We start from the raw sequence: 18,374 nt of genomic DNA on the forward strand, positions 1-18,374 counted from the left end.
ATCTGTAGCTAGGCCTTTTTATTTATATTATTTCCTCCCAGTTCTCAACCCTTTGTGCAAATTTTCCCTCCAAAACTGTTGCCCACTCAATCAGGGGTTCGGAAGGGATCCTGGGAAATGTAGGTCCTGTAACTACAGGCTTCCCTGGAGCCCGCACTAGGTCTAGGCTCCTACTGTCTATATCATCTATGACAGTTAAATATACAAATTTATTATTATAGCAAGTCGCATTATCACTGTCAGTGCATAACATGGTGATTGTTTAGGTTTCTATAGGCATTTATGGCTAGCATATTCTGAGGGTTGGTGCAAGATATGAATTGAGTTGTGGCAAATACAACCTCTTTAGCAGAATCTGTAAGAAGAGTCTGCCATAGACATGTTACCGACAACAAGCAGAGGCCACTTTATAGCATCCCATGAGACAGCCATTGCCACGGAGGTACCTCCTCATGTGCAAAAAACCCACACCAGGTGATTTATACTATGCCACCTATCATGAAGTGGTGGGAGGAGAAAGCACCCGATTCATAGCAGTACGGGAGAAAGCCATCAACCCATTCTATGGCCCCAGCTATCACCTGGAGCGGCTTCAGCCAGCTGCCACATGGCAACAACCACGGATGGCCTCATACAAGAACACCAGACAGCACAGCGGCTTTGTGGCCAGCAGATGTGCGACGGAAGCCAAGGGCCCGGAGGATGGCTTATACGTCTAGAGTTAGTGCCCGATCCAAGTTAGCTCTGTTGGATTCATTTGTACCTCGCTTGCGAGAATTTAAAGCATAAAGCAGGAGTTCCAGCAATGTGCTACACACGCAAATCACCCTAGCATCAAATAAATAAGGCGACTGCTGGCCTTGAGAGCCCTACCGTTGCAACAAGAAGGCAAGCACAATCTTACAGTTTTATTGGACAATAAAGGCTCTAAACCAGCATTACGTGAGAAACCCACACAAAAGTTCTCCCAAAGTACATGCAATGTTAAGCAGCCAGAGGTGGATGCAAAGTTTCCGGGGGGGGGAGTTTGACCACCCCTCCCTTCACAGTTTTCCCAACACCAGTAAGAGGAGTGACATATTAAGAAAGCACCACAGGGGAAAGAGTTGAATGATATGCGGTGCGTATGGCAGAACCCCACGTGAACGCACTCTCTGGGAACTGCTTCGTAACACTGAAAAGAACACTGGGAGATCAGATCATGGATTTCCCTCATTTGACGTGGTTCAGCTCTAATGGTTATTCACCACAACCGAAGCTCCTATTGCTTCGCTAAACTAGATTTTAATTCTAAGCTGCAAGGAGACACGTGTCCTATTTCTATTTCTACAATAGGGAAAACCCATGTTAAGTCAAGATCAGGGATACACGTCATGCTTTTGACATGGAAATTCTCTTTTCCTTCAGGCACCGTGAGCCGTTTGGCGACACCTGATACTGCAGAATTGCTGAAGTAGGTGTGAATCCTCGGCTGAGCGAACACTGCAATCTTTTGTAAGAGCCACATACAAGAGAAAGAGATGCATTTAAACAGTCTACGGCTCCTTACTGGAGTAGGCTGGCCACACGATACTGAGAGATGACAGCCGTTCTCACTGTAAAGTTACACTAGTGAGAATTCACCCTCAGCTGTAGAGCCCCAGTTCTCCATGGATCCCTGCTCCTGGCTTCTCCCACCCTCAAGGAACCGGGGTCTATAAACTACCAAAGCTTAGTCACCAAAGATGACTGTTTCGCTCCTTGCTCCCACCGCCGTCATACCTTGCTGGTGCAGTTATCCTAAATTTGGAAGCATTAAAAGAAGAAAGGAAGAATGTAGAAATAAGTTTGTAGAGCAAGGGAGCATAGGTTATTGAAATAGGCACCAGTGATCAGGAAACATAGAATCATAGAGATGGAAGCACCCTCCAGGGTCATCTAGTCCAACCCCCTGCTGGAAATTCACAAACACCTCCCCCTAAATTCACAGGATCCACATTGCCAACCACCTCCCAAGGAGGAAGCCTGTTCCACTGAGGAAGTGCTCGAATGGTCAGGAAGCTCTTCCTAATAGAATGGCCATCTAGTCTCTGCTTAAAAACCTCCAAGGAAGGAGAGCCCACCACCTCCCAAGGAGGAAGCCTGTTCCACTGAGGAAGTGCTCTAACCATCCGGAAGTTCTTCCTAATAGAATCCTAGAGTTGGAACGGACCCTCAGGGCCTACTAGTCCAACCCCCTGCACAATGCAGGAAACTCACAAACCCCTCCCCCTAAATGCCCAGGATCTTCATTGCTGTCAGATGGCCATCTAGCCTCTTCTTCAAAACCTTCAAGGAAGAAGAGCCAACCACCTCCCAAGGAGGAAGCCTGTTCCACTGAGGAAGTGCTCGAATGGTCAGGAAGCTCTTCCTAATAGAATCCTAGAGTTGGAAGGAACCTCCAGGGTCATCTAGTCCAACCCCCTGAACAATGCAGGAAACTCACAAACACCTCCCCCTAAATTCACAGGATCCACACTGCTGTCAGATGGCTGTCTAGCCTCTGCTTAAAAACCTCCAAGGAAGGAGAGTCCACCAACTCCTGAGGAAGCCTGTTCCACTGAGGAACTGCTCCATATACAAACACTACTTTCTGAGGTGCAAAATGGCATGTAATCCAAATCTTATGGCATCTGTGAAAACCATCCAGGGCCTGATTGAAGGAGAAGAGAACAGGAGCAGGAAGAGGACTGGAGCATCAGCTGGGTAGACAGGGAGGGGCCTGCGTGCACACAGGTATCTCCAGGGCTGGGCACCATTTCACATGAGGGTTACGCTGGAGCCCAGCCACATGTCACTCATATCATGCGAGAAGTATACAGATGCCAGACTGCTGGCTGAACATTTCCCTGGAAGAGAGGCAGAAAGGCTGAGGGAGATGGCTGGGTGCTTTCCCCCATTCATTCTTTCTCTCCAATGATTCTCCTTCTCCTTTAGCCGTTAGTTCTCCCTTGGGATTGAGGAGGAAGGGATCAGATGCTAAGGGGTGGTAAGATAAGCAGAGGGGGGGGAGGGAAACCCAGAAGGTAACCAGCAGCTCTGAAACCTCCTGTGGCTTTCTCTGCTTGTCTCCAGGGAAGAGCCCCACATGAATTTTGTACAGAGCAGGATAAATCTCTATTGTTCGAACCTGACAGGTCCTGAAATAATACACAGTGCTGGAGTTTCTCTTCTCTGGTGTGTTCTAAAATGGTATTTAAGGCCAGGAAGAAACTGGGCAGTTACAGCCAGCACCCCTTTGGAAATATTTTAACAAACCTACCAAGTTTTTTTAAAACAAAAAAAAATCATTAATATTGCACAGCTTTAAAGGCCTTTACAAAACTGATAAAGTAGGGATGGCCAAACTGAGGCTCAGAAGCCACATGCGGCTCTTTCACACATATTGTGTGTCTCTCAAAGCCCCCACTGCACTGTTGGCTAACTTGGAGAAGGCATTTCTCTCTTTAGATCACTTCTCCAAGCCAAGCCAGCCGGCGGCTTGGAGAATACATCTACAGTTAAAGTTGCTTTCTTTCCACTTCTTCCTCTGTCCTCCTCCCCATCTATATTTGCTTTCTTTCCAGCTTTCCTTCCTTGTGGCTCTCAAATATCTGACATTAATGTTTGGTGGCTCTCAAGTATCTGGCATTTATTCTATGTGGCTCTTATGTTAAGCAAGTTTGGCCACCCCTGTGATAAAGCAACGTATCAGATAAGCGCTGTCACGCTATGAACACACCAGGCCCTCCAGAGGAAGTCCTCTCTTTCGATGACTTGAGTGGCCTTGTGAAGTTTATTTTTTTTTAAAGGAATCATTGAAATAGTTTGGGCTTACCACTTCTGCCAAGGCTGAAATGACTTTTCCCAACGTGGTGAGAGATTTGTTGATGTTTGCTCCTTCCTGGAACGGAAAGCAGACGTTTGAGGCCGAGGTTGCCCAAATACAAACACACACTTGGAAAAAAATGGATGCCTTTGCCATCCTCTCAGCTTGAAACGTATCGAATCTCTTTCCTTTATTATTAATGGTTCAGTCTAAATTTTGTGTGTTTATTTTAGCACCGAGAATTCCAGTGTTTCACATCCTTGGTCCATTCCAAGGACGGTCCATTCCGTTTCCATTCTGCATCCCAGAACAGAAAATCTGTACCACTGGATCCTATGTGGCATAGATGCTGGATCAAACCAGAGATGCAGATTATATTCTCCCTTTCCTTCTGCAGGGAGGAGAAGGAACACCACTCTCCGAGTATCAATAAACGATGCCATGTTTTCATGAGTGGGATTCCGCAAGCAAGAGAGCCTGTGCGGATGGGACTCTATGTGCAACAGACACTCCAATGCTTGCAGCCAATTCTTTGCTTGGCAAGCAAAGTTCCAAACAAGAAATGCAGAGGTTAACCTCTCACAATGACTTGGTAGGCACACATAATGAAAAGGCATAATGCGCTGTTCCCCAGCAAGGACTCCCCCCCACAAGAAATATTCTATGGTTCCTCTTTCTAAAGGCTGCCCACAGCCTGGCAAAGCCCAGCTATAGAAACACATACCTTTAATCGGGTCCCTTTGGCACCAGTGGAGTCTGCCCTCTCGCTCCCTGCAAGATCCACAAGGCTGATCTTGCTAACCTGAAGAGAGAAGGCCAGTCAAAACAGAAGCCAATGTCTTTGTCTGATCCCTTAGGATTCCAAAGTGAAAGCACATTCACAGGTGGACAAAACAAGAGTGACCCACACCACGTCAGAGGCAGGTCTGAAAATGGGAAAGAAGTCAGCATGACCTGCAGAACCTCCAGAACTACATGGATGTCGGGGCTTATGCCATCGGCGAGCAGGAAGTCTCTGCACAAGAGCCCCACCCCCACCCCCGTTTCTTGCAAAGGGATCCAGAGCAGGGACACGTAGCTCCGCCTTGCTTCCCAATATTCCTACCTCCCTCCCTCCATCCATCCCCCACCCCCATCCCATGTTGGAAAGAAAAAGATCTCTCATAACCAGAATGTACACATACGTAACCACTGTAGGCAAAAATAAACATCTAATGACAACAAGCTTATTGGATGTGTTTATATGGTGTACAGGATTGTGAGGGAGGGGAGGGATGGTGGCTCAGTGGTAGTGCATCTGCTTGGTAAGCAGAAGGTCTCAGGTTCAATCCTCGGCATCGCCAATTAAAAAGGGTCCAGGCAAATAGGAGTGAAAAACCTCAGCTTGAGACCCTGGAGAGCCGCTGCCAGTCTGAGTAGACAATACCGGCTTTGATGGACCGAGGGTCTGATTCAGTAGAAGGCAGCTTCATATGTTCACCCGGTACAAGATTCAGATTTGGGGTTGGAAAGGAGGCCAGAGGGACGATTTGTGCTTCTGATTTTTGGGCTGTGATTGGGGTTCCCAGGTCCAACCCACTTCCCGGCAGGGGGCTCTTCAGTCCTTCCTGGGACCTTCTGCTGGAAGTGACATCATCGCACTGCAGTAGCACTCTAGTTTTTGGGCAAAACTCTATGGTTTGAGTTCAAATTCATCATAGAGTTCTGCTCAAAAAACAGAGCATAGCAGCGCAATGATGTCACTTTCAGGTAATGTCATCACGCTGCGTTGGGGGGAGGGCATTTGCAGGCAGGGAGAAGGCCGTAACAATGGGAGAACCCCCACCTGGGCTGGAGGGTTGGCAACCCTAGCTGTGATAAGTCAGTGAGACAGCTGCGCTCTCATCACTTTGCGGAGCACACACACCAGAGGGGACAGGAAGCAAGAGGGAGAGGGGGGCAGCGCACTGCTCAGGCTTTTGTATACAGCGGGATAAATCTCTATTGTTCGAACCTGACAGGTCCTGAAATAATACGCAGCGCTGGAGTTTCTCTTCCTTTGTGTGTTCTAAAATGGTATTTAAGGCCAGGAAGCTTCTCTCCTCCCACCCACCCTCCCCACTGACAGTCCACTCCCTTTTAACGAGAATGCAACGCTTAAAAACCGGCCTGTGTATCAAAGCCTCCAAATGGAGCCAGGCCAACGGGGAGGATGCGGAATAAGGGAGAGCTAATGAGCCAGTAATTAGTTAAGCCCTGACAAGCAGAAACACTGACGCTTCTGTGTACAGGGAGGGCGATTTGGTTTCCCTTTCTCATTAGGTTGCGGAGTTCCTCCTCCCCGTTTCTACCCTCAAGCCTAGTATTCTGCCTGCGTTAAACGCACATCCCAGGAAAAGCTCAGCTAAAACAGACACACACACACACACACGATCATCAAAAGCATGTCTGAAAGAACAAAGCTCTCTAACACAAAACAGGTGATTCTGCTACATAGATTAGGATGAAGTCCAATCCCACGTCTCTAGACACATGGGAAAGAAGCCCCGCTCAATGCCTCCCCACTCCAGGGAGTGTCTGATTAACCGCAAGGATCCCCCTGGCCCCGCTTGCTTCCCACAGCCCAACCCTGAGATGTCCTACCTTCTCGGTGGAAAGGTCAGTCTCGGGGTCATGTTTCTTCTGAGTGAAGACAATGGTAAACACTGCATGAGAACGACTGCTGGTTTCGTTCATGTTGGTAGCAGCGACCGTCCTTGGGAGGGAAAAGGGGGGGGGGGGGGGAATGGATTTTCAATTTTTTTTCCCCGAAAACACAAGAGGCCTACAAAACAGCCTGCCAGCTCCAGCACTTAAAAAAAAAAACCTTCAGAAATAGCCACTTTATTCATTACTGGTCTCTTCAACATCCTGTACTTTTCCCAACAGTCTATACCTTGCAAAAAAAAAATGTATCTGGATTACAGTGGTAAGGATCAGGCTGATTACAAAACCATGCTGCCCGCTTTGCTCTTGAATTGGAAAGGCCTAGAAGCAACTTCTATGCGGGCACCACGTCTTTCCTGAAATGCTAACTGATAAGCAATCCCATACTTGAGTGAAAACAGGACTTCATCCAAGAAGTCTATGCTTGTTCTGTGTATAAGAACATATGAACATATGAAGCTGCCTTATACTGAATCAGACTTTTGGTCCATCAAAGTCAGTATTGTCTTCTTAGACTGGCAGCAGCTCTCCAGGGTCTCAAGCTGAGGTTTTTCACATCTATTTGCCTGGACCCTTTTTTTGGAGATGCCGGGGATTGAACCTGGGACCTTCTGCTTCCCAAGCAGATGCTCTACCACTGAGCCACCGTCCCTCCGTACAAGCACTGAACATAGCAGCCATGCACGGAAAAGCTGGAAGTCCCAGAGGCAACCGCAAAGGTGAACGGGGTCTTCCAGCCTCTATGCCCCGCTCAAGCCATCTTCCCTTGCTCCAGCTCCCTCCTCTCTGATCCTACCACATCTCCAGAAGTGAGGCACAGCAGCACATACAGGGTGACTTCGATACCAAGTAAGGCAGGGCGTTCCCAACATGGTGCCCATCAAGTGTTTGTAGATGGTGGATGGGGCCAGGTGGGTATCTGGTCCAGCAGGGCTTCTGATTGGCCACTGAACACCCAATTGACCATGGAGATTAAAATAACATCGTTCAACAACCAGCTGCCATCACAGTGCTTGTTTACTCTCTCTCACTCTTCTTTCCTTGTGTATTTTTAAAATTACTCTGCTTCTCCCCTGCATTTGGTCTTTGTCTCTGTATTTGGCTCCACCTTCTGGTGCAACCATTGTGGGGTAGGCTCCGCCTCTCGTGGCAGCCACTCCGGGGTTGTGTCCACCACCCCGAATCAGAATTCTAAAGCTCCTTGTGGAATGAAAAAGACTGGGGGCCCCTAGAAGGCTTCACAGCACACATTCTCAACCTCTGTCGGCTTAGACTATGGTCCTGGAGCGTCTAAGAAGCCCTGCTGATCAGACGAAAGGTCCGCTTAGACTGCTATCCTGCTTCCAGCAGTGGCCAACCAGATGCTTACAGGAAAGCCTACAGCATGAAGGCAACATCCCTCCGCTATTTGCCCCCTCCTTTCTGCCTCTGAATCTGGAGGTTCTATTTAAATAGCTTAGTTTATTTGATTTGTATCCCGACCTCCCCGCTGAAGCAAGCGCAGGGCAGCTCACAATACACAGCAAAGTCACAATAAAACAGTTAAATTAAACGTTAAATTAAAGCCGTTAAAGCAATATAAACGATTTAAACAATCCGGCGCTAACTACCATTTAGTTACAGATGGCGTTCAGTATCCTTAGGCATCCTTTAGAGCTAATATATTAGCAATTTCAGTTGAAAGCTATTGGATTTATATCCCGCCCTCCACTCCGAAGAGTCTCAGAGTGGCTCACAATCTCCTTTCCCTTCCTCCCCCACAACAGACACCCTGTGAGGTGGGTGGGGCTGGAGAGGGCTCTCCCAGCAGCTGCCCTTTCTAGGACAACCTCTGCCAGAGCTCTGGCTGACCCAAGGCCATTCCAGCAGGTGCAAGTGGAGGATTGGGGAATGAAACCTGGTTCTCCCAGATAAGAGTCCGCTCACTTAACCACTATGGCTGACCCAAGGCCCTTCCAGCAGGTGCAAGGGGAGGAGTGGGGAATCAAACCCGGTTCTCCCAGATAAGAGTCCGCTCACTTCACCACTACACCAAACTGGCTCTATCTGAAATAATATTGTCTTGCAGGCCCTGTGGAACTGGGGAAGGTCCTGCAGAGGCTCTGACCTCCTCAGGCAGTTGGTTCCATCAATGTGGGGGGGGGCAGCAATTGAGAAGGCTCTTTCTCAAGCTATTTTCAGCCTCCCTTGGCCCAGGGATCGATAGTAAATTTTGCGCTCCACATCTAAGTACCCTCTGGGGAACATGTGGGGAGAGACGGTCCCTAAAGTAGGCAGGTCCTCCACCATATAGGCCAGTGTGACTGATACTTATCTTCCTCTGTCCGCCTGCCTACTCCCTTTCCAAAACTACCTTAGTCAGTTGTATGACGTATCCCGTAACCGACCTAGCTTTGTTTCCTGCATCCATGAGGTCTGCGATATCAGTGTAAGAAGTGACGGCAAGTTTGGACAGGTCTTCCACGTAGGGCCCGAGCAGAGGATGTTCCCGAACGCGAAGGTTTCCCTTGTTCTTGGGGTTCAGCAAGTCTCTTACTCTCTCACAGTAGATCTCCATGTAACTGACCTGAAAGCAGACATGTACAAGCAAATTAAACCTCAAGTCTTCTTTATGAAAACCCCAACTGAATGTCTTTCAATGAATGAGCGACACAGAGCGCATAAGAGGATTAGCAATACTGCTGAACTAGGCCATACAGATGCTGTCGTGTACTTAAGAGAGATCTCTCCTGTTAAGACAAAATCCCGCATCCAAGGTGGCTTCATTTTCGCATTCACGAAATTTCAGAACAAAAGGAATCAATATATACCCAAAAATAGTTTGCCAAAAGAGTTACAGAAGCACTCTCTAGATCGGTGTCTAAAAATAAAACACGGGTTTATACCAGTTTCACAGAAACAGAAACGGAGTAGCTCACTTCACTGTTCACATCTTGACAAATGAAAAATTATTTTCTCTACTGGAGGGCTAGGGGCAGGCAGCTCACATATCACTGCACAAGCCTCTCCAGTCAAAGTGTGCATGGAAAAGTGAGGAGAGGGGAAAGGGGTTTGTAGATGCGCCCTGGGAAACTTGCTCAGGCTGGGTCGCGGTGAGCTTCGCTGGTATTACTTCTACAAGTAAGTAACAGATATGCAGAGACACTCCTGGGTTCTTGGTACATCCATGTTTCTTTCAAGCAGCAGTCAAGGTAACAAAACTCTCTCACAGTATTACTTTATTCATTAGAGGGACCTCTAGGATGACTTTTATACAACTCAAGTGACATGTTGGCAAGGGACAAAGTCAAATAGATTGGACTCGCCCACCCCGGAGATGCCAAGGTTAGACACTCAAAATGTTCATCACTACTTTTGAAGTAGAAGAAAACAGTGATTACAACCTCAAAATATCCCTTTCCTTGTAACCCATATAGAGGACCATCCTCCCGCTTCTCACCCGTCAAAACCTGTTAGCCGCCCTGAGCCTGCTCTGGCGGGGAGGGCGGGATATAAATAAAATTTATTATTATTATCATCATCATTGCCTTGGCGGCCATATTCCCACAACCCTGAGAGTCTCAGCACCTCACTCAAAATTCCCTGCTATTTTCATTCCCCCTTCGTGCGTTCGCCCTCTAGAATCCTCTCCCTAAACACTTCTTTCTTCTCTGGCCATCAGCTGCCATCAGCACTTTTCACAAACACAAGCATGACTAATTTCGGTGAAATGAAAAGAATGGTGGTGTGGCACCAACTGCAGCATCAGCCTCTGTGCCCAACTTCCCCAAGTGTAAAGATATATGAAAGCAGGAAGCTGCCTTCTCAAATTCAGACCACTGGTCCCTCTAGCTCAGGATCACCTGTTATTGGTTCTGACTGCCAACAGCTCTCCAGGGCCACTACTGAGAAAGATTTTCCTGACTACCAGCTAACCAAGATACTTTAACTGGAGCTACCAGAAACTGAAACTGGGTCGTCTTCTTGCAAAGCACGTGCTCTGTCATCCGGTCATTCCTCCTTCCAGATTACAGCCAGCTCTGACCATCCATTGGGACTACAGGTCCCACCACGTTAAGAGGTTTACAAAATTATGCATGGGATCAAGAAGGCAGAGAAAAAAGTACTTTTCTCCCTTTCTCAAAACACAAAAACTCGTGGGCACTCCATGAAATTGCTGAGCAGTCGGGTTAGAACGGATAAAAGGAAGTCCTTCTTCACCCAAAGGGGATTAACACACGAAAGTCACTGCCACAGGAGGTGGTGGCAGCTACAAGCATAAACAGCTTCAAGAGGGGATTGGATCAACATATGGAGCAGAGGTCCATCCGTGGCTATTAGCCACAGGGTATTGATGGATCTCTCAGTGATGCTCTGTATTCTTGGTGCTTGGGAGACGCAACACTGGGAAGGCTTCTAGTGTCCTGGTCCCACTGATGGGCCTCCTGATGGCACCTGGGGGGGTTTTGGCCACTGTGTGACCCAGAGTGTTGGACTGGATGGGCCACTGGCCTGATCCAACATGGTTTCTCTTATGTTCTTATGTGACACAGAGTGTTGGACTGGATGGGCCATTGGCCTGATCCAACATGGCTTCTCTTACGTTCTTATGTGACATGGAGTGTTGGACTGGATGGGCCACTGGCCTGATCCAACATGGCTTCTCTTATGTTCTTATGTGACATGGAGTGTTGGACTGGATGGGCCACTGGCCTGATCCAACATGGCTTCTCTTATGTTCTTATGTGACACAGAGTGTTGGACTGGAGGGGCCACTGGCCTGATCCAACATATGTGACACAGAGTGTTGGACTTGAGGGGCCACTGGCCTGATCCAACATGGCTTCTCTTATGTTCTTCTGTGACACAGAGTGTTGGACTGAATGGACCACTGGCCTGATCCAACATGGCTCCTCTTATGTTCTTATGTTCACTAGGAACCCCTCACAGCTTTGCATTTTAGAGCCCTAGCTTAAGTGGGAAAGTCAGTTCTGTTATTGTTACTGCCATATCTATTTCTTATAAAATGCTGTTCTGAAGACACAGCCAGAAGTTATACTGGGGAAGCAGTTGCTTGCAATTGCCAGAGACGTTCTATACTGCACGTTCGCTTCCATGTTCCCCAAATCAAAACTTGCTCCCCTCCCCCTCCCCTCCACAGAGCTGATTCAGCGGGTCTAAAGGAATTTAGCAGAAGCAACACATTTGTCTGTCAAGAAAGGAGGCCTGACTAAACATATGGAACAAATGCACCCCACAAAGTGCTATTTTTACATAGGCTGTATTTTCATTGCTTGCCAACTCTGGATACACATCCTTCTAAATGCTGACTTGGCTGGCAGCCTGGAAGTTGTCATTGTGTGTTGAGTTTAAGAGGAAGAACTAGTTTGTTCAGGCATGGCCTCATCCATTATGCTCCTTTCCGGTCACCCACATTCAGAGCATTCCTTTGGCTCAGAGAGACTCAGAACCCTCTGGCTACAACACACACCTGCACTTCCTGCCATCGCTGCTAAAGATGCTTTCTGTCTCTGCATTTCCAGCCCATGGAAAAGTAGCAGTCAGAGTACCCATCAGCGTTCCAAGGTTGCCATTCACTAAGAACGTCAGAAGAGCCCTGCTGGATCAAGCCAAATGCACATCCTTCCGGACCAGCAAACCTGTTTTCCTAATGCCCACAAGAAAACTCACAAGCAAACAGCTAAGGCTCCCCCCTCCCCATTTTTGCCACCTAGCAAACGGTATTTCAGATATATATTTATATTAAAAAATACATGATAAATGAATCTTGGATGACTGGCCTATAGTTCTGCAAGTTGGTATATTGCCGTTTTGTCATGTTGTCTTGCTTTTTAAGTTGAATTGTTGATTTTAAAATGTTGCAATCCGCCCTGAGCCCATAAGGGGAGGGTGGGATACAAATCTAATGAAATTAAATAAATAACCATTTATTTATTTATTTATTTTATGATTTGTATCCCGCCCTTCCCACAAGTGGCTCAGGGGGGCGACTTACTTATTTACTTACTTACTTTACTTACTTATCTATCTAAACCATGTGTCAGCCACCTTTCTCCCTTGTGAAACTCAAGGCAGCTTACGGCATAAATAAAACATTGTGAAAACCACAACAAAAACAGCAAGTTATAAAGCCCATAAAAGGCACCGTTTAAAAACTCCCAATTAGAATGGCCAACAGTAAAAGTTCTATCGTTCAAGCTGCAATCCTAAATAAAACTGTCCTCCGACTGCTTCCTGAAGATCAACGGTAAGGGGCCCAGGCACGCTTCCCCTGGGGAGATGGATCCATAATTGTGGGTGCCCACTTAAAAAGGACTCTCTCCCATATTCCCCAAATGGGCATCTTTAATTTGTGGGGTGGTCCGGAGGGCATCTCCCCATGATCTTAATTCCTGGGCAGGAATGTCTGGGAGAAGATAGTCCTTTAGACACCCCATCCCAAGCAATGTAGGGCTTTAAAAGACAAAACCAACACCCTGAATTGTGCTCTCCCGTACGTCCCAAATGGGCACCTTTAATTTGTGGGGTGGTCAGAAGGGCATTTCCACATGATCTTAATTCCTGGGCAGGAATGCCTGGGAGAAGACAGTCCTTTAAACACCCCATCCCAAACCATGTAGGGCTTTAAAAGACAAAACCAACACCCTGAATTGGGTTCAGGACTGGATCAGCAGCCAGTGCACTTGCTATATTATCAGTGACCTATCCTACAGATAGATGGCCCCAACCAGCATTCTGCACTAGCTGCAGCTTCCAAACATTTGTCACTACATATTACGTCTAAACACAGCAGCTCTGTTTAGCCACTGCATCTAAAAGGCATTGATGGGCCAATTCTCATGCCTCAAACCTCTGAGAACAAGCATAAGAACATAAGAGAAGCCATGTTGGATCAGGCCAATGGCCCATCCAGTCCAACACTCTGTGTCATAGAAGAACATAAGAGAAGCCATGTTGGATCAGGCCAACGGCCCATCCAGTCCAACACTCTGTGTCACATAAGAACATAAGAGAAGCCATGTTGGATCAGGCCAGTGGCCCATCCAGTTCAACACTCTGTGTCACACAGTGGCCAAAAAAACCCAAGTGCCATCAAGAGGTCCACCAGTGGGGCTAGAAGCCCTTCCACTGTGCCCCCCTCACAAGCACAAGAATACAGAGCATCACTGTCCCAGACAGAGAGTTCCAACAGTAGGCTGAGGCTAATAGCTACTGATGGACCTCTGCTCCATATGCTTATCCATTCCCCTCTTGAAGCTGTCTATGTTTGTAGCCGCCACCACCTCCTGTGGCAGTGAATTTATATTTATTTTTCCAGTTAAGAGGTACATATCTCTTAAAACTCAAGAGATCTAGAGTATACCCCAGTTACCTACCCCCAGCCCTCATATTCTGCAGGAGTCACTGTTAATTAGATGTCTGAAGTGGAAAGGAGGCAAGCCAAAACAGCAATTCATGCAATTTGAGTTTATTCTACTTTATAAAGGTTGTGTTTATGTTTCAATTAGCAATAATTGACCTGGATAATCACCATCTTCTGAATTGTACATTCTATGATGATCTTCATGCTTTTTTTTTTTTTAAAGCCTTTTTTGCACTCTTTGGAGGGTCAATCTGAGGACCGTAAGATCGTTTTACTATTAGCCTTCAAACAAGAATCTGTAGCAAAATTCTTTTCCCATGCTTCCAGGAGAAGATGTTCTTTTTGACCACAGATTCTATTGTTATCCATACGGTGTTGTCTTGTTATGCCAACAAAGGCTGCGTGATGCATATTTATGTTCTGCTTTATAAATGTTGTTATAAATGTTGTATCGCTTCTAGAAGATTAATTTTTTTTGTCATGGTCTGGTTTTCTAGTTGCCTTTGAGCTGCACAGAGCGTGGTCCCTGCTACTGGTGCACCTTCCTTGGGATGCAGCAGGCAGTATTCTCTGAGGGCCAGTGCTTGGGCTGTGCCTCTAAACCAGTGGTCCCCAACCTTGCTGGCACCAGGGACCGGTTTTGTGGAAGAAATTTTTTTCCTGGGAGGGGAGGGGGGATGGTTTCAGGATGATACAATTGGCACTTTATTTCTATTAGTTTGGTGTGGTGGTTAAGTGACCTCCAAGGAATACCAGGGCTGGGACACAGAGGCAGGAAAACAGTGGGGCTGAGGGTCGCAGTAGTGGTGGAGGGGAGATACAAAAAAGGTGGTTTGATTCCCCACTCCTCCACTTGCAGCTGCTGGAATGGCCTTGTGTCAGCCATAGCTCTCGCAGAGCTGTCCTTGAAAGGGCAGCTTCTGGGAGAGCCCTCTCAGCCCCACCCACCTCACAGGGTGTCTGTTGTGGGGGAAGCAGATATAGGCGATTGTGAGCTGCTCTGAGACTCTGAAATTTGGAGTGGGGGGCAATGTCATAGTCTTCTAACTACATTGCAATATATAATAAAACAATATACAACTTACAGCCCGGTTGCTAACAGACCACAAATCGGGACCAGTCCACGGCCAGGGTCTTAGGGACCCTTGCTCTAAACTGATCCAAACCTACAGTCAGGAAAAAATAATCGCCCTGCCATTTGAATAAAAACTAACTGGATAGAGACAAGCCCAAAACGGAGGACCACGCAAAAATGTGGCAGACAGCCTCTTCTGCAGAATTATGCTTTCTATTCACAGGATTCTTTATCTGTCTTTCTCATCATTAGGGAATCACTGAACTAAAGTTCAGCAGTTTTCCACAGAGGATACAGACAGCCTCTATCTAAGGATTCTAAAGCAGTATCCTGGAATGTGCTTTGCATTCCACCGGGATTACAGAAAACAGCCAGGGAGGAGCTTCAACTTTCACTCTCCTTTTGTTGAAAGAATGAGAAAAGGAAGACTGTAAAGGGCAGCACAGTCAGCCATGAATCCAGGAACCAGTTGTATGGCTCAGATACAAATCCAAAGGTCCAATGGACATTGCCCCAAACATCAGGCATGAAGAAAATTCACTATGACACCCACACAACACTGCTAGTCTTGTTGCCAGCTGATATGGTTTGGCAACAAATGCAAGCTTGTTTTCCATCAGGCCTTTACGTTTATGCTCCATTCAAGGGGTTTTTCCAGGGAGCAAGGATGGATTTTAAAAAGACTGTTTTAGGATTGACGATACTTATGAAGAGAGCTGCAAATCATTTCAGAGATTTTTCTTCCCACAGTTCACACACTTTCTGTCTCATGTTTTGTTTTTAGCTTAGCAACTTATGAGAACTAAGATTCCCTCAGGAAACTCAAGTCAGAAGGTCCTTTCCTATTCACTCCCCCCCCCCATATTTGCAAGGGGACAGAGGATTATTATTATCATTAATCATATTTTTATTCTGCCCTTTCTCTAAGCACCTCAAGGCAGAGTCCACAGATCTCCTGCATTACAACTTGCCTTCCCAAACACTTCACAAGGTCGATCAAACACAGAGTGTGACTGGCTTAAGCTCATCCTGTTAGCATTAATGGTGCATGGGAGGACTTGAACCCAGATCTTCCCAGTCCGAGCCCATTACTCTCTAACCACTATGCCACAGTGGGCTGCAGGGAGCAATGTTTAAAGAGGGCTCCGATCTGCCTTAAAATGGCCTCACTTATTCCGGAAATAAAACCGAGGTGACGGTGAACTGCGATCTTGGAAAAGTCAGCGGATTCCTTATGCTCACCTCCACCGAGTAAGACATTTCCTCGTTGCTGTTGTCGTTGATCTTCTCAAACAACTCTTCACAGAGCTAGAAAGAGATTGAGAGAGATTCAGATTGCAAAAACATACAGGGGGAAAACAACTGCGACAGAAATGCCAGGATAGATCTTGGCTTCCACTGCACCCCCCGAAACAGACTGCCAGGCCGGAAGGCTGCTCTCCCTTCATCTTCCCCTTCCAGATACACACACAAATCACCAGGCAGTCGACTGAAGCCAAATTCAACTAATATTAATCTGTGCCATTAAAACAAAAACAAAAGAATACCCTTCAGCAACAGAAGGGACCGGCTGCACAAAACATAAAAAAAGGTGGGGCAGGACTCCAAGAGGAAGGGTGATTAAGACTGTTAGGGCCCAGCTGTAAAAGCACTGAAATCTCTCTGCATATCTTTAGGAAAGGAATCCTTTGAGCTCATCTGTTTGTCTGAAAAAGTTCCAAGAGACGGCTGCACAAGGAAAGGAAAGTAAGAGTTAGAGGTTCCTTTCAACAATCTCTTTAACCCCAAGTTACCCACTGACTGTATCCAGAGGGATCCAAAGCTAGCAGCTTGCTTTTGGTGAGAAAAAGCCAGTTCCCTCACCCAGCCCAGAGCTCAAAAAACCCCTTCCCTTCCATGGCACCCAGACTTCTTTGTTTAGGAAGTGCGTAGGCTCCAGCAGCAATTTGTTGTGGTATACAGAATTGAACGCTGCCACCAACGTGGGTTTGTTTGCTACCCACGAGCAGAGATCCTCAGTCAGAATGAGGGGACAGAGTTCTGAAGACTGAGAATAAGCAAAGACTGATGCTGAATCAGGGGAGGGATGGTGGCTCAGTGGTAGAGCATCTGCTTGGGAAGCAGAAGGTCCCAGGTTCAATCCCCGGCATCTCCAAAAAAAGGGTCCAGGCAAATAGGTGTGAAAAACATCAGCCTGAGACCCTGGAGAGCAGGGGAGGGACAGTGGCTCAGTGGTAGAGCATCTGCTTGGTAAGCAGAAGGTCCCAGGTTCAGTCCCCGGCATCTCCAACTATAAAAAGGGTTCAAGGCAAATAGGCGTGAAAAGCCTCAGCTTGAGACCCTGGAGAGCCACTGTCAGTCTGAGAAGACAATACTGACTTTGATGGACCAAAGGTCTGATTCAGTATAAGGCAGCTTCATGTGTTCATATGAATCGTCACATTCTTGTTTGATCAGAAGAGGCTGAACACAGCCAGGGTCTCAATTCTATACTACTTTCTTATGCTCCCCGACACACAAACACGCACACACTCTGCATGTAGAACTTCAAGCTACCACAAGTGAGAAGGCAAGTTTATATGGACACACATCCCTAGATAGTCTTCTCCAGTAGAGTGCTTTATTATTAAAAAGAATATGTTTTCCAAGTCTGTGCCGAGGATAGTCAAAACAATTCAAGTATGGTCAGATCTGCAATGCATTTGTTTCGTTGCCCTGCTTCCAAGAAGAGCTTTTTAAAATTCTCTCCCTTTTAGAGGGGAACAAGGATCAGAAACCAGGCATCTTCCAACATCTATCAGATGTTCTACATGGCAGTCATATATATGCTCCTGCACACAGCTCCTTACATGCAAATCTATACAGTCAAAGCAAGAAGGTCCAATTAGTGGCAAGCTGCTGCATTTGCATGCAAACCTTCTTGCACACGCATGTCACACAACAACCTACAGAATAGTTGCGTGCTTCTTAGAAAATTTAGTGGCGTGAAGCAGACTTCACGGGGGAAAGGGGGAAATAGCAGATGACTGAAGACAGTGGTTGGGAGTCTGGGGTGAATAAAAGGTACCTAAGAAAGGTCGATAATCTCAAAGCTCAGCAGAAGCCCTGCCTAAAGCTCTGGTGACCTTAAGAGTTTGCACAGAAACAGACATTAAGTTTTCATATCCACAGGCATAAGGACTAGAAGCTTCATTCTGCTAGGTGTTTTTCCTTTAAATGAAAACTGGCCTGGCCCCAACCTGGTGAAACCTGGGAGGGACGGTGGCTCAGTGGTAGAGCATCTGCTTGGTAAACAGAAGGTCCCAGGTTCAATCCCCGGCATCTCCAACTAAAAAAGGTCCAGGCAAGTAGGCGTGAAAAACCTCAGCTTGAGACCTTGGAGAGCCGCTGCCAGTCTGAGTAGACAATACTGACTTTGATGGACT

The 18,374-nt window shown here is 46.9% G+C and overlaps 1 protein-coding gene across 5 annotated transcripts in view; it reads right to left on the minus strand.

Moving 5' to 3' along the window:
* The window catches only part of KIF1B (kinesin family member 1B), a 166,038-nt gene that overhangs the window by 97,266 nt on the left and 50,398 nt on the right, over window positions 1-18,374 (minus strand). For 3 of the 5 annotated variants that reach the window (XM_060258932.1, XM_060258931.1, XM_060258933.1), the window contains exons 4-8: window positions 16,192-16,257; window positions 8,899-9,077; window positions 6,449-6,560; window positions 4,551-4,628; window positions 3,836-3,901 (exon numbers count right to left, since the gene is read on the minus strand). In XM_060258932.1, the coding sequence (XP_060114915.1) occupies window positions 3,836-3,901; window positions 4,551-4,628; window positions 6,449-6,560; window positions 8,899-9,077; window positions 16,192-16,257 (501 nt within the window). Of the gene's footprint in view, window positions 1-1,761; window positions 1,780-3,835; window positions 3,902-4,550; window positions 4,629-6,448; window positions 6,561-8,898; window positions 9,078-16,191; window positions 16,258-18,374 lie in introns of all 5 variants that reach the window. The other 2 variants (XM_060258929.1, XM_060258930.1) reach the window with 1 other exon arrangement.

Source organism: Heteronotia binoei, chromosome 18 (assembly GCF_032191835.1).
Source record: "Heteronotia binoei isolate CCM8104 ecotype False Entrance Well chromosome 18, APGP_CSIRO_Hbin_v1, whole genome shotgun sequence".
Lineage (NCBI taxonomy): Eukaryota > Metazoa > Chordata > Lepidosauria > Squamata > Gekkonidae > Heteronotia > Heteronotia binoei.